General features: G+C 38.3%; 1 protein-coding gene across 2 annotated transcripts in view; it reads left to right on the top strand.

The window, feature by feature from the left end:
- Window positions 1–13,885, top strand: part of spred1 (sprouty related EVH1 domain containing 1) — a 104,443-nt gene extending 90,558 nt beyond the window's left edge. For both annotated transcript variants that reach the window (XM_070878990.1, XM_070878989.1), the window contains exons 5-6: window positions 8,412–8,573; window positions 9,198–13,885. In XM_070878990.1, coding sequence (XP_070735091.1) covers window positions 8,412–8,573; window positions 9,198–9,857 — 822 coding nt within the window. In that variant the 3' untranslated portion in view covers window positions 9,858–13,885. The remainder of the gene's footprint in view (window positions 1–8,411; window positions 8,574–9,197) is intronic.
- The last annotated feature ends 612 nt before the right edge of the window (window positions 13,886–14,497 follow it).

The following is a 14,497-nucleotide window of genomic DNA, read 5'->3' as shown; positions in this document are numbered from 1 at the left end:
AGTAGGCCATTTGGCCCCTCGAGCCTGCTCCACCATTCAATGAGATCATGGCTGATCTGATCATGGACTCAGCTTCACTTCCCTGCCTGCTCCCCATAACCCTTTACTCCTTTATCGCTCAAAAATCTGTCTATCTCCACCTTAAATATATTCAATGACCCTTCCTCCACAGCTCTCTGGGGCAGAGAATTCCATAGATTTACAACCCTCTGAGAAGAAATTTCTCCTCATCTCAGTTTTAAATAAGCGGCCCCTTATTCTAAGACTATGTCCCCTAGTTTTAGTTTCCCCTATGAGTGGAAATATCATCTCTGCATCCACCTTGTCAAGCCCCCTCATTATCTTGTATGTTTCAATAAGATCACCTCTCATTCTTCTGAACTCCAATGAGTATAGGCCCAACCTACTCAACCTACCTTCATAAGTCAACCCCCTCATCTCCGGAATCAACCTAGTGAACCTTCTCTGAACAGCCTCCAATGCAAGTATATCCTTCCTTAAATACGGAAACCAAAACTGTATGCAGTACTCCAGGTGTGGCCTCACCAATACCCTGAACAATTGTAGCAGGACTTCTCTGCTTTTACTCTCCTCCTCCTTGCAATAAGCACTCCATTTGCCTTCCTGATTATTTGCTGTACCTGCATACTAAATTTTTGTGTTTCATGAATAAGGACCCCAGGTCTCCCTCTACTGCAGCTCTTTGTAATTTTTCTCCATTTAAATTATAATTTGCTTTTCTATTATTTCTGTCAAAGTGGATAACCTTACATTTTCCCACATTATACTCCATCTGCCAAATGTTTGCCCACTCACTTAGCCTGTCTATATCCCTTTGCAGATTTTTTGAGTCCTCCTCACAATTTGCTTTCCCACCCATCTTTGTATCATCAGCAAACTGCGCTACATTACACTCGATCCCTTCATCCAAGTCATTAATATAGATTGCAAATAGTTGAGGACCCAGCACCGATCCCTACGGCACCCCACTAGTCACTGTTTGCCAACCCGACTCTCTGTTTTCTGTTAGTTAACCAATCCTCTATCCATGCTAATATATTATCCCCAACCCCGTGAGCTTTTATCTGGTGCAGTAACCTCTTATGTGGCACCTTATCGAATGCCTTCTGGAAATCCAAATGCACCACATCCACTGGTTCCCCCTTATCCACCCTGCTCGTTACATCCTCAAAGAACTCCAGCTAATTTGTCAAACATGATTTCCCTTTCGTAAAACCATGCTGACTCTGCTTGATTGAATCATGCTTTTCCAAATGTCCCGCTACTGCTTCCTTAATAATGGACCCCAACATTTTCCTAACTACAGATGTTAGGCTAACTGGTCTTTATGCACCTTCCCTGCCTGATTTTGTGGATTCAGCCTCATTTACCTAATGTGGGGCAAGTTCATGGCTCATATTGGATCTAGTTTTGGGAGTTCAACAGGAACTGCTCACCAGGAGCGATGTTGAGATCCAGCCACCTGTATTTGCTGTTGGTAATATCCATTTTATGTCCAGTTGTTGGACATAAAATGAGAATTACTGATTGCACAGAGATTTATCCTATTGTGTTCCATTGTGTGTAAAGATGTTAAGGGTCTTGAGATTCCAGCATTCAAAATATGTTTGAATTATTATGTGCATGGATATTGAGTTTTTTTAAATCAAAATTCACACCATAACATGCAGTCGTTCTGAGGCTAATGTCTGGATCCATAGTTTGAGTTTGATTTCCTTTCAAAATGATCATTTAACCGTGGTGGTGTAAAGCTTTTCTTAATGGAAAAATAAATTTGTTTTTCTCTCAGTTTACTGTATCTGTTTAAAAAGGTACTAGAAGATTTAGATGGTGGCCATTGCAACCTAGAGTTTCTGCTAGGTTGCCAATTTTTAGCACAATTTGCACAAAATCGTCCAAACCGGTGCAAATGATCAGAATTTCAATCGCAGATTATGTCTAGCACAAATAGTTTCCGCGATCTTTTGCACTAGTTTAAAAACCATTACATTAGTAACTGGCCACTCCCCCAGGATGAGTCAACCACTATTCAGTGTTTCCGCTAATTGGGTCCGTTTGCAGGCCTTAAAATTAATCTTTTTATTAGGCGCAAGGACACTGACCGGCAAGTTTTGAAAGCTTTTGATGATTTTCTTTTTAACTTACTAAGGAACTGACTACTGTACGCGAATATAAATGTTCTGTATAGTTTTTTTTTAAAAGTCATTTTCAGTTATTTGAAATCGGGTTACTCGAGGTGGTGGGCTCGATACTCTGATTTTAAAAATGCTTACTCTTTGTGATAAACCTGTTTTCAGCTGTATTAATCAAACTGCATCAAGTTTCCACTCTTGTATCTGGGAATATTTTTTAAAGCAAAGATTTTTTTTAAATTCTAAAACACTTTCTAATTGCGCTGGTTCATGGCAGATTTTACGTTTGGTGATATGCAAATGAGTTTGAGCGGAAACTTGGGTGAAAAATACGGTTCTCAAAACAAATGCAATTTGCGCCCAAAGCGAAAACTCCAGGCCACAGAATAACATCTTGCAGATTGTATTATAACTCATAATCATCACTTTTTTTTTATACAGGGTAGTTGTGACTTTACTATAATCTAGTGCTCGAGGGAAAAACTAGTAAATTGCAAATTAGAAAGAAAAACTAAGTATAAATCGGCAGTTGCAATTCTTCATTGAAGAAATCGTATCCTTTTAATCTAATTGAATTTTTGGTATCTTCAGCCATGCTATTTGAATGAAAGTTAAATTTAGCACTCAAATGAATAGTTTGGGAACTGTTTCTTCTGAGCTGAACACATTTGTCTTTCTGGCTTACTTTCACTTCAAGCTCTTCAACGCTTGGATCCTTTTTGTTTAAACTTTCAAACATATTTTAATATAATGACTTAACCAACTTGTCAGTTGATGTTTTATTGGATAAGCAAACTTTGTACTTTTCTTGAAATAGGACATTGCAAACTGTTCCTAATAATCTGACTGACTATTGACTAAACATTTGAATTTTAAGTTAAATTACTTAATTTGAATGTGGGACAGCTTCGTGTCTACTCACCAACTAATCTGCTAATGTTGAAGTAACCTGAATCTTTACATTGCATAAAATAACTAACCTTGTTTTATAGCAAGTAAAATATAAGAATCCAAAGATTTGAGGGAAGTGTACGCCACTAATCTTTCCTGTTACTAAATCGTGTCAAGAACTAAAATAAAAGTAGAACACTTTTTTGGAAGCTGTTAATGATTTTCTTCTTGAACTTAAGTCTGCAGAAAGGGGAAAGGGAAGAAGGTCTGATACTTTGAAGAAGGGGAACTGGGTCTGGATCCCATTTTCCCTGCAGCTGTTTCTTGTCCAACTTTTTGCAGCTGGAGTCGATTTTATTACTTTACCCATCATCCATCCGAACCATTTTAGTACTTTGAAGGGAAAAAAATCATAGGAAACATCTCTTAGCAACCACAGGACAGTAATTACTATAACAGCAGCTGGGAGAAAACCAGATTTCCGTTTTACATAAAAGCTGCCATGGGTTGCTTTTTACAGACAGAACTAGCCAACCTTTGTCAGAGCAGAGTAATATAGTCAGAAAATGTGGGTGGTGGTTGCAGTTTTTAATCACTCAGCTGCTTTTTAAAAATGTCCATATTGCAGCCTGCTAGGCATAAACTGTGATTATGCATTATGCAATTCCAGTTTGTGAGATGTAAAAAGAGATTGAAAATTTGGAAAATTGTGCTTAATTTGATAAACAACAGGAAATGGGCCCCTTGCTAAGGTACATGATACAAAAATGCACGTTTAAAAATGTTTCCAAGAAAATGGATAGGAATGTGTGTTTTAATATACTAAATACTAGTTAACCAGGTTTTAAACGTCTGTAGTTGGAACTATTTCTTCAGTTAATCAGTATTGTACAAAGTAATCAAAGCTTTGAGCTTCTTGCTTAGTAAGGCCACAGGCCAAGTCATTAAGACACTAGAGTTTCCTGAAGATTCTGTCTCAGTATTTGTTGCTACTCTAATTGTATATGTTGATTGAAGGTTTAAGACCTTTTTTAAAAAGAAAGAAAAATAAGTTTTGAATGTTGACTAGAAATTATAACTTAAATCTGCCTTGATTATGATGCAACAGTCGCATACAATACATGGAATGATGTATATCATTGCAACCTTTAATGAGGGGCCTCGATGATGTGTCTTTTGTTGGCTGAGAACTGATAAATGCTTTCAGCCAAGATTTTTGGGTGAGGGGGAGAATTGAAATTGATAAATTTTCATGCTGATTTGAATTTTAATAAAGGTTGATTGAGGGATAAATTGTGCTTTATTTCATCATGTGCTTGGTTCTTTTTGTAAATGGGAAAATTATGACACATTAGATTTTGCAGGAGCTGGATTTTTTTTTAAATTTCTAATATTTATTTGATGCTAGATTGAGTGTTTTTTCTCTAATAAGCCAGCAGTCTGGAATTAGCCTTAAATTTGTTGGTGTTCATCGACTATTCAGTGGGAGGATCTTTGTGTACAGTTCATCTCAAACGTTGTATGTAATTGTAAGATGGCGGCTCCTTACAATACTTGAGAGTTCATTTGTTTCAGTCCGTTCACATGGGGCAGAGCTTAGCGAGAGCAGATGCACAAGAGCCGGGTGCTTCTACATCAGGGGGTCGATGTTGCCTCAGCTGTGATTGATGGGGGCTCAGCCCATCAAGCTATTACGTCAACTTAGAGCCCTTGCTCTCAAACATACCGCAGCAAGAAATTGTTTGTTTTAAAAGTCTAAACCAGCTTAGCTCTGAAAAGAAAAGCAGAATGCTGCGGATGCTGGAAACCTGAAATAAAAACAGAAAATTCTAGAAACACTCAGCAGGTCAGGCAGCATCTGTGAAGAGAGAAAGAGTTAACGTTTAAGGTCAGTGACCTTTCGTCCGAACTAGCTTTGAAAAGTGTAGCTAGTGAAGTGAGCCCCTGTTTAGAAAGCTGTAAATTGCATCTTTTATTTTTCTGAACAAGTGTAGACAAATCCTCAGTGTAAAATAGACCCGTATGATTTTTTTTTTGAAGCTCTGCCTGCCTTGAATGGTGCTTTTTGTGCCACTTTCCTTGGAGAGAAGAATTGATATAGTGGCATGCAGTGCATCTCAACAGCTGACATACAACAACTTGCATTTATATAGCGCCTTTAACATAGTAAAACATCCCACGGAACTTCACAGGAACATTATCAAACAATATTTGACATCGAAACGCATAAGGCGATATTTGGACAGGCTTGGCTAGGTTTTAAGGAGCATCGTAAAGGAGGAGATAGAGGTGGCGAGGTTTAGGGGGAAATTCCGGAGCTTGGAGCCGAGGCCACTGAAGGCACTGCCGCTAATGATGCAGCGATTAAAATTGGGGATGCGCAAGAGACCAGAATTGGAAGAGTGCTGCGATCGCAGAGGGCTGTGGGGCTGGAGGAGGTTACACAGATGGGGAGGGGTGAGACCATAGGGGATGGGGGAGATTTGTAAACCAGGATAAGCATTTTAAAGTAGAGGAATTGCCGGATTGGGAACCAACGTAGGTCAGTGAGCACAGAGATAATGAGTGAACAGGACTTGGTGCGAGTTAGAATATAGGCAGCAGAGTTTTGGATGAGCTCAAGTTTATGGAGGGCACAAGGTGGGAGGTATTGTGTTCCTAACACAGATGAGATTGCACACAGGGAGGTTAAAGTAACAGTGACCTCCGTCTTTATTAAGACACTCCAGAGTGAGGAACAGGCCTTAGGGGCCGGCTTATATACAGTGCTCCCAAGGGATGCTGGGATCCCTTGGGACTTCAGGGGATGCGCTCCCTGGTGGCGGAACATGGGAGTGCATGCTTTACAGATACACAACAGGAGGCAGGTCAGGAGAGCATTGGAATAGTTGAGTCTAAAGGTAGCAAAGGCATGGATGAGGGTTTCAACTGCAGATAAGCTGAGGAGGCGTGGAGTTGGTTGATACAAGAGATGGAGTAAGTGTCCTTGGTGATGGAGAGGATATAGGGTCAGGAGCTCGGGTCAGAGTCAATCGAACACCAAGGTTACGAATGGTCTGGCACACCATCCCTGTCGGAGGCTATCAGTGACTAGGCAACAGAGTTTGTGTTGGGGACCAAAGATAATGCCTTCGGGCTTCCCAATATTTAATTGGAGGAAATTTCTAAATTTCTGCTCATGCAATACTGAATGTCGGGCAAGCAGTGTGACAAATCCGAGGCAGTGGCGGGGTTGAGAGGTGGTGGTGAGGTAGAGCTGGGCATCGTCAGCGTACATGTGGAACCTGACATGTTTTCGGATGATGTCGGCGAGGGGCAGCAGTTAGATGAGAAATGGAAGAGGGCCAAAGATAGGTCCTTGTGGTGTTAATGGGGTAATGGTGCTGGAGCGAGAAGAGAAGCCATTGCAGGTGTTTCTCTGGCTACGACTGGATAGATAGGAATGGAACCAAGCACGTGCAGTCCCAGCCAGCTAGACAACGGAGAAGAAGCATTGGAGGAGAATGTTGTGGTCAACCGTGTCAAAGGCTTCAGACTGGTCGAGAAGGATGAGGAGGGATGGTTTACCACAGTCATAGTCGCAGAGGATGTCATTTGCGACTTTGAGGGCTGTTTCAATGCTGTGGCCAGGGCTGAAATCGCATTTCAAACATGGAGTTGGGGAAAGATGAGCATGGATATGGGAGGCAATGTGTGCAGTGACTTGAGAGGAAGCGAGATTGGAGATAGGCCTGTCTTTGCAAGAACAAAGGGAACAAGGTGGTGGAATGGGAGGGGGGCAGTATGTGAGGAGCAAGCGTTCGCTGTTACAATGTCTGGTCTCTATTATTTGTCTCGAAATTGTGCAGTAAAGGGTGTACGCTGGATCATAGGGGCATGAGGTCTGCCTGCAGGATTAATTGATGACACTGATCCAGTGAAAACATCCAGTGCAAAAAAACCTAAAGATTAAGAAATGTGCATGCATTGCCAAACTAGCAACTTAAAAACCCAAGTAGCTGTAAACTTCTCAAATCTGCTTATTGAGATCTTGACAACTAATGTACTGTAGAAAAATCACACTTATGCCAATATCCTTTACCCATTAATGTTGTCCCGATACTTGTTTGCACTTGATTCATCATCTCAATTGTTGCCACCGCAATCACCACAAGGAACCGTTGATCCTAGTGCTAATTAACTCAAAATCTGTTCTTGCAAATTTAAAATCTATAATTATACTTGAGTGTTTTGCCCAATTCAAATTGGCGTCGGATGAAAATGTCACGTGCACCATAATATACTTGTAAAATGCTTGTTCAAGCTTTGACCACCTCTAATGTAAAACAGAACTAAATCCCAGTGGTTGAGGTACTCATTTTACATTACTGACATCTTGTATTTAATAATAAACTTTCTCAGCTGTGTGTTATTCGCTTGTCGGATCTCTCTGTTCATATTCATTTGTTAGAGCAATCTGTATTCCTTAATATAGCCCACCTGTGTTACCAAGATCTTCTGAGAATTATGGGTAAATGAAAGTGAAGAATGTAGACCACAATCTATTCCAGTGGTGGTCTCCTTCTCATTTGGGATGAGCTGCATAAAGGAGCGGAGTATGAAAATAAAATTGCAACCTGAGTGACTTAAGTGAGCAAGCCAGCTGTTTGGCACTTCTAATTTCCCAGCCAAGATCAGGAAGTAGCCATGTGAGCCATCCTGTTCATTTCACTGTAGTTGAGCAATTGAGCCACACCGTCTGCAATAGTCTGCCAACAGATGCTGCACTGGCTTGCATGTGTAGAATGGCCACTTGGGTGATATGACTGAGGACTTCCTGTCAAATAGTACCTCAATGTAAGTTGTCACCATCAGCCGTAGAAATGTAGATAAAATCAGAGGGAAAATAACCTGCAAACAGCGTAGTGTGTAAATCATTAACTTTTGAGTTTTTAAAATCTTTAGTACATTCAAAATGATTATTATAGCCTTTTTAAAATAGTCCGAAAAGATGACATCAGAACAGTGAAGTTCACTAATCTTTCTCCTCATTCTCTCTCCAACTTTTACTTGAAGTTTACAAGCAATCATTTAGATTGGTTACAAAAGAAAATGAAAAATGGTTATACCACTTTGTGCTAAAATGTAAGTTTCACGGTGTCAAATTGTTTAATGCAAACAATACAAAATGCACATGTTTTCTTTGTTATAGGATTTCTAATGTGATTATGTAGTTGGGATGTTCTGTTGGAATGTTTCAGTATTGTGATAGGATGACCTCTGGTGGTCAGTGTGAAAATGGTTGCAATTTGAAGTCACTGATTCACCAAAGACTCTGCTTGCCTTTCAAAATAAGTAGAATAATGAAGGATTTTTATCTTTTTTCAGCCTCTGCAAGAAAATGATACTAATTCTTTGATAAGAAAAGAGAGAATTTCCCGACATGACACTCTAGTGATCAATGAACCTTGCAGAAGCTGCTATGTTAGAACCCCTCCATTTGAGGAATTCAGTTCTCGAAGATTGTACTTTCCTGCTCAGCAGAATCAGGTAACTTTTCACTTTTTTTTAAAGAGGAAGGTAAATTTCAATGCACGAAACCATTTTTCTGAAGATGAAAATTGACTATTTTTGGGTTATTTAATTTTTCTATAATTAAATTCTGAATATTGGAATATTTCATTCCAATTCTAGGCATTTTATCAGAATAAAGCAGTTATCTTCTGAAGTACTGATCCAACAAAGTGCAGGACCTCTACCTTGAACAGCATGCCACAAATAAAAACCTTGGCGAGCTTGTGCTCTAAGGTGCATCTTTATAAAGCACTATTTGTTCGGGTTTCTAGTGTATTATAAATGAGGATCCATGACAATAAATCTTATTTAATTTGAATTTCAGAATCTTGAAACCTGAAACCTTAAAGTGGCCTTGGGGGCAGTAGGGAAAGGAATTTAGAGTTGTATTCCTTTATATTCCTGCAAATTAAGTGCCTGGGCAAGTAACTGAGAGATCGCCATGCTTGCGTGAAGGAGCTGTTAGATTCGTTCCATGGGATCTGCTGAATAAAATATTCTAAGCATTGGTTTCCATTAAAAATAGTTTTTTCTTGAAGATCTATAATTCAACTACAGGTTTTGATTTCCTCTAATAAGAAATCTTTAAATCTCTTTCAGATCATGTTGAAATCAACTAGGCATGTCAGTTTTCAGGATGAAGATGAAGTAGTGAGGATAAATCCTCGAAAGGATATATTGATTAGGGGCTATGAAGACTACAGACATCCCATTGTACGAAAAAATGAATTGGAAACTGAAGTAGACTCGTATGTGTGTTTCAAACCTGAATCTAAAAAACATGATTATGTATATCCTTCTGTGGAAGGGATTGAATCTGATCCCATTAAAGATTCAAAAGGTTCTATTGTATTCCAAGCACAGCCATCCTCTTCACTAAAATCCAAAAAATCCAAGCGAAGGAAAGAGGATGGAGAACGCTCTCGTTGTATATATTGTCGAGACATGTTTAATCATGAGGAGAACCGGAGAGGACAGTGTCAAGATGCTCCAGACCCCATCAAGAGATGCATTTATCAAGTGAGCTGCATGCTGTGTGCTGAGAGTATGCTCTACCACTGCATGTCGGACTCTGAGGGAGATTTCTCTGATCCATGCTCGTGTGACACTAGTGATGACAAGTTCTGTTTGCGATGGCTAGCACTTCTAGCCTTGTCTGTCATTGCACCATGTATGTGCTGCTATCTTCCTCTGAGAGCGTGCCACCACTGCGGTGAGATGTGTGGATGTTGTGGAGGGAAGCACAAAGTAGCTGGATGATGTGACCAGTCGGGAGCCAAGCTGTGCTTAATAGTTCCTCTCCAGGCAGCATCAACCCTGGGTCTTAAGGGTTTTGGCCCACTGGTATTTAAAGCCAGCACCAGTTGCAGAGCTGTGCAAGTTTCCAAGGCTTGAGGAGAAGTGGTGTGTTTTAAATGATCGTGACACTTCACAAGGCCACCATGTCTAACACTTTGCATGGCACAGCCTAACTTGAGAGGGTTTTGTGAAGCAGAGAGTTCTTTGCGTTTTGGCTGTTCACAGTGAATACTGTATGTGATTATGCAGAAGGGATTCATTTTGCAGTTTTGTACATTGAGTTGGCTATGGGGTTTGGTTTCTCACATGAAGCTTTAACTGATGACTAAAAGCACTAGGTAACTGTTTGATATTTGTCAGAAAGATTTCAACTTGTTTTAGGCTTTGGTTCTAATAAGTATTTACTTACTATGTGCATTTACAAAATCACTTATCTGGCAGTGCAGGTGAATTTACTGTCTATGAATAATTAAAAATTATTTAATACATGTAAAGTGTCAAACTCTATATAACTAAATTTGAGATATGGCTTGTACTTTCTCAATAAAACCATTTATCCTTTCAATTCTTCTATGTCAAGAAACAAAACATTTTGACATATAATGGACCCATAGATACATCTTTTATTTTAATTCATTGTAATATGCATGCTTACTGTTCACAGGATTTTGCTTCAGTTTGAACAATTTTTTTCATCTTCCTCCCTGAAGTTTAAGTTAGTGACTTTTTTTTATTATTGTGGAGATCAAGCACATTCTGATATTTTTTTTGTGTGTGTGAGAGAACCTAATTGCAAGCTAGTGGCATACTTTGATTTTTAGATATCTTAAAAACACTTCTAATATTTTTGCTCAACCAGCAAGTTTTCTGTAAGTGGTCCAAGAATATCAAATGACTTATTGCATTGACTGGGAATCGTGTGTTATTAAAAATCTAAAGTTTGGAGTATAGTCAATTCATGTATTTCAGACCTATCTTTTTCTCAGCAACCTACCAGAAACAGTGTAGATGCAATTATGGAAAAATCCAGGTTTAATTTGTAAATTAAATATACTCTAGAATGTTTTATGCAATGATAAGCTATGCTAGTTTAATTTGTTCTGGAATTATTAAATGCTTTTAGTTAGTTAAAACAACCACTAGGTGCTGCATTTCCCTGGACAATTATGCAGATGGGCATATCCATATTTTCAGTCTGGAGTGGGTCATGTAAATGGACATGGTTTATACTTAATTGTGTATCTAATCGTACATAGGTATGCATAGACAAGATAAATGTTGGACGTAAAATTCACAAAGCCAGGGGGGGTCATTGGGTGTGCATTTCAGACTTGCAGGACCCATGCCTAAACTATACACAATGGAGATGAAGACAAATTTTGAGCCATAATGGATTACATTTTTGCACTCAAAATAGAACCATCTATTTTGTCACTTAAAAAAAAATTATAATAAGTTGAGGACATTCTTCACTTTATGCAGAGCCTATGGTTGTAACTAGTCAAACAATATGTAGAATAAACCTAAATATTTAAATGAATTCATCAGTACACAAGGGCACATTTAATGTTTTTCCATTTTCTATGCACACCTTTGTACCCTATCTACATGTCTGTGACTATGGAGGGGTAAATCGAGCCTTTGTGGTTGTGCCAGGGCCATCTTCGTCCTAAGATTTAATGCTTCTAAATTTTATCAAATATTTATTCGCAAGAAAATTGCATTTAAAATTTAGGACTTTGGTAAAGTTGGTTGCCCGGGTTCTAATTTTTAGATATGTAAATAAATAACCCCATTTGTAAGATACTCCTCATTAGAATGCATTGATATTTATCAGCTGTGAGTGGATGGAATGAACTGACAGCATTCTGTACATAAGCCGACTTTGAGTATTATTTCACATTGAAAAGTAGAGGCTAAAGATATGAGACTTAATTTTTAAAAAGAGCTTGTTTCTAGTTTTGTACTTAATAGCAAAATGGCTTCACTAGGAAAATTGTGTGGTGACGGGGGCAGTTCTGTTTCATTTTGCTGTTTGAGTATTTAAAGGTTGTGTGTAATTCTTCATTATAGGATTCTATCCACATGCTTATGAACTTTGATTTCATCAGTATTCTGCACATTGGGGAACTCAAAATAAATTTTAAATTGCACTTAAGAGTACTCACATTATCTGCGTATCTTGCTATATTTGCAGTTCTACTTGCAAGATTTCATCGTCCAAGTTTTGGAAAACTGTTTTCCACAGTTCAGTTAAATAGCTCTTAATTTACTTGATCTTTTTGTAAGGACTGCAAGCTATGTGAGGGGAAAGGTCTGATAGTCCTGTTATGTCAACTGTAACTATTGACGTCCACTATGGACAGGCACAACTGAAGATAAAGAATCTTTTCAGTTCCAGCATTAGAACCTCTGACTCTGAAAATTCAGTATGCGTGGTATCTGGAAGATAAGGTTGCTATTGGATGCTGATATGATGCAGTACCTAATCTTCTGAGAGGAAATACTCAATTCATGGGATTTCAAAGGATTCAACAGGCTTCCACTTTTCATCCTCTGGCGCTTCATGTGGACATCTGGGCCCGGTCTCATTCTATGCAGGAATTCCTGAAGATGTTGAGTACTTAAAGGTTTTGTGTTTTCCTGCCTTCTGGGGTCTGGTCAAGAACATGTGGTGTAAATCAGCTCATCCATCTGCCTTTTCACAGCAAATGGATAGTATGAAGTACCTAGATCTGACTGAATCCTTTTCACTTTCCCAATGTCGCGCTGATAGTCATAATCTAGATTACAGATTGAATAGTGAATTGAAGCCAGATTCTTCTGCAAGCCCTATATTCCTAACTAACAGTTTATAGATATGAATTGCCAACTGCCACACTAGTAAGCCTTAACCTCAAAGTTTCTGATCCTTTCACTTTTGGATAGATGTTCCTCTGCATGTGATTGAGTGAGCATTTTTTTGTAAATATACCTTCTTTGTGAAAGTGAGCTGCTGTGCAAATCTGGTGGATTTCTACCTGCAGACTAATTGCAATTGTATTTGGATTTTAAGTTCAATCAAAACTCGTCTTCTCCCTTTCACACCCTTCCCCATGTGCAGTTGGGATCAGAGTTTGTAACTATTCTTATGAAGATCCTTAATGTAAAAAAAGGTTACTATCATAGTGGAAACCATTTCCTACTCAATTTGGAAATAGAATTTTACTTGCCTGTAGACTGTTAAACATTAAGTAACTCTTAATGTAAACTTAAGCTGCTTTTATTTTTGATTTATTTTTTCTATGGGTGGGGGGATCTGACAGTGCTTATATTGTGGAATGTAAGAAGTTGTGACTACCCTCAAGAGAAGAACTTGCTGGCTGTAGCAAAGTGTTTTGTTTGTTGTAATAGGTACACTTTGACCTTAGAATGATGAGGCACTACTAACTAGTATGATACACCTCCTAGCCATGTACTGTAATTTATATGCAATGTCTGCTTTATGGATTTAAACGGCCTAAAAGGCATGCTAATAACTCTAATTTTAAAGGAATTGACCCCTCTGAGTACCGATGGTGCATTTATGCACTGAGAATTGTCATGTTATTTTGTTCTACTTCCAATTACTTTTTTTCAATGGCTGTGCTTTTTTAGAATTTGAGACGTTATCTAATTGAAAACATTAAGCTACAAAATGCTTGGTACCTAGAGGGTTTTTATTATTTTTCTAAATACTGCCTATTGTTGCTTAGTGCCACTTGCTTGATACCCAGCCAACTTCCAAAAAGTGCCTCGCTTGTACATTTTAAAAACTCCATTTAAATCTAACTGCTATTGTACTTGTTACACTTTGTTTTTAGGTATTTTTATCTGTGTTGAAAAGATACCAAGTATGTGATGTACAATTTAGTTTAATAACTCCTGCCATAGGTATAATTTCATAAATGTATGAGGGTGTAGCTTCTTAATTTCTTGAATATATATAATGTAAATATGCATATAAGTTTGTAACTGATTTTGTTACATCATACACTTGTAATTTGACATATCAAATAACTATCATAATAAAACAGTAAGTTTTAATTTCTTTATATTCTGTCAGTTGTAATATTCCCTCATGCCAGAGTGCTGACACAATGTACAACATATATTTATGACACATTTTAAAGAAGGGTGTTCAACAACAGCCTTGCAATTTTTAATCAGGTAGAACTAAAATAATTGCTGCACCTTATTCCAGGTGTATTGTATTGAGATTAACAGCCAGCTCGAGGAGAATAAATGTTAAACTGAATGTAGTTAAACAAGGTCACAATATTTTGCAAGATGAATGATTGTGATTTTTCATTACTGACAAGAGAACAGTGACAGCTCTGAGGAGAAATCAAGCTATGACAAACTAAAACTGATTGCGATTCCCTCCGTACCATGGAAAAAAAATTATATTTTTAAAGGCTACTGATCAAATAATGGGAATGGCCCCAAGAGTTACTGAAACCTTCTTTGGAGAGAACAAAAATATAGTTCATTCTAGTTTCAGTATCAACTGCTGCTGGACCAACATCTCCCATTGGGATTTGGAGAATCCTACAACTAAATACTGTTGACAATATTGTAGA

This window comes from Pristiophorus japonicus, chromosome 4, assembly GCF_044704955.1.
Source record: "Pristiophorus japonicus isolate sPriJap1 chromosome 4, sPriJap1.hap1, whole genome shotgun sequence".
NCBI lineage: Eukaryota > Metazoa > Chordata > Chondrichthyes > Pristiophoridae > Pristiophorus > Pristiophorus japonicus.
Note: the sequence above shows the minus strand (reverse complement) of the source record. Positions and strands in the feature narration are given on the sequence as shown.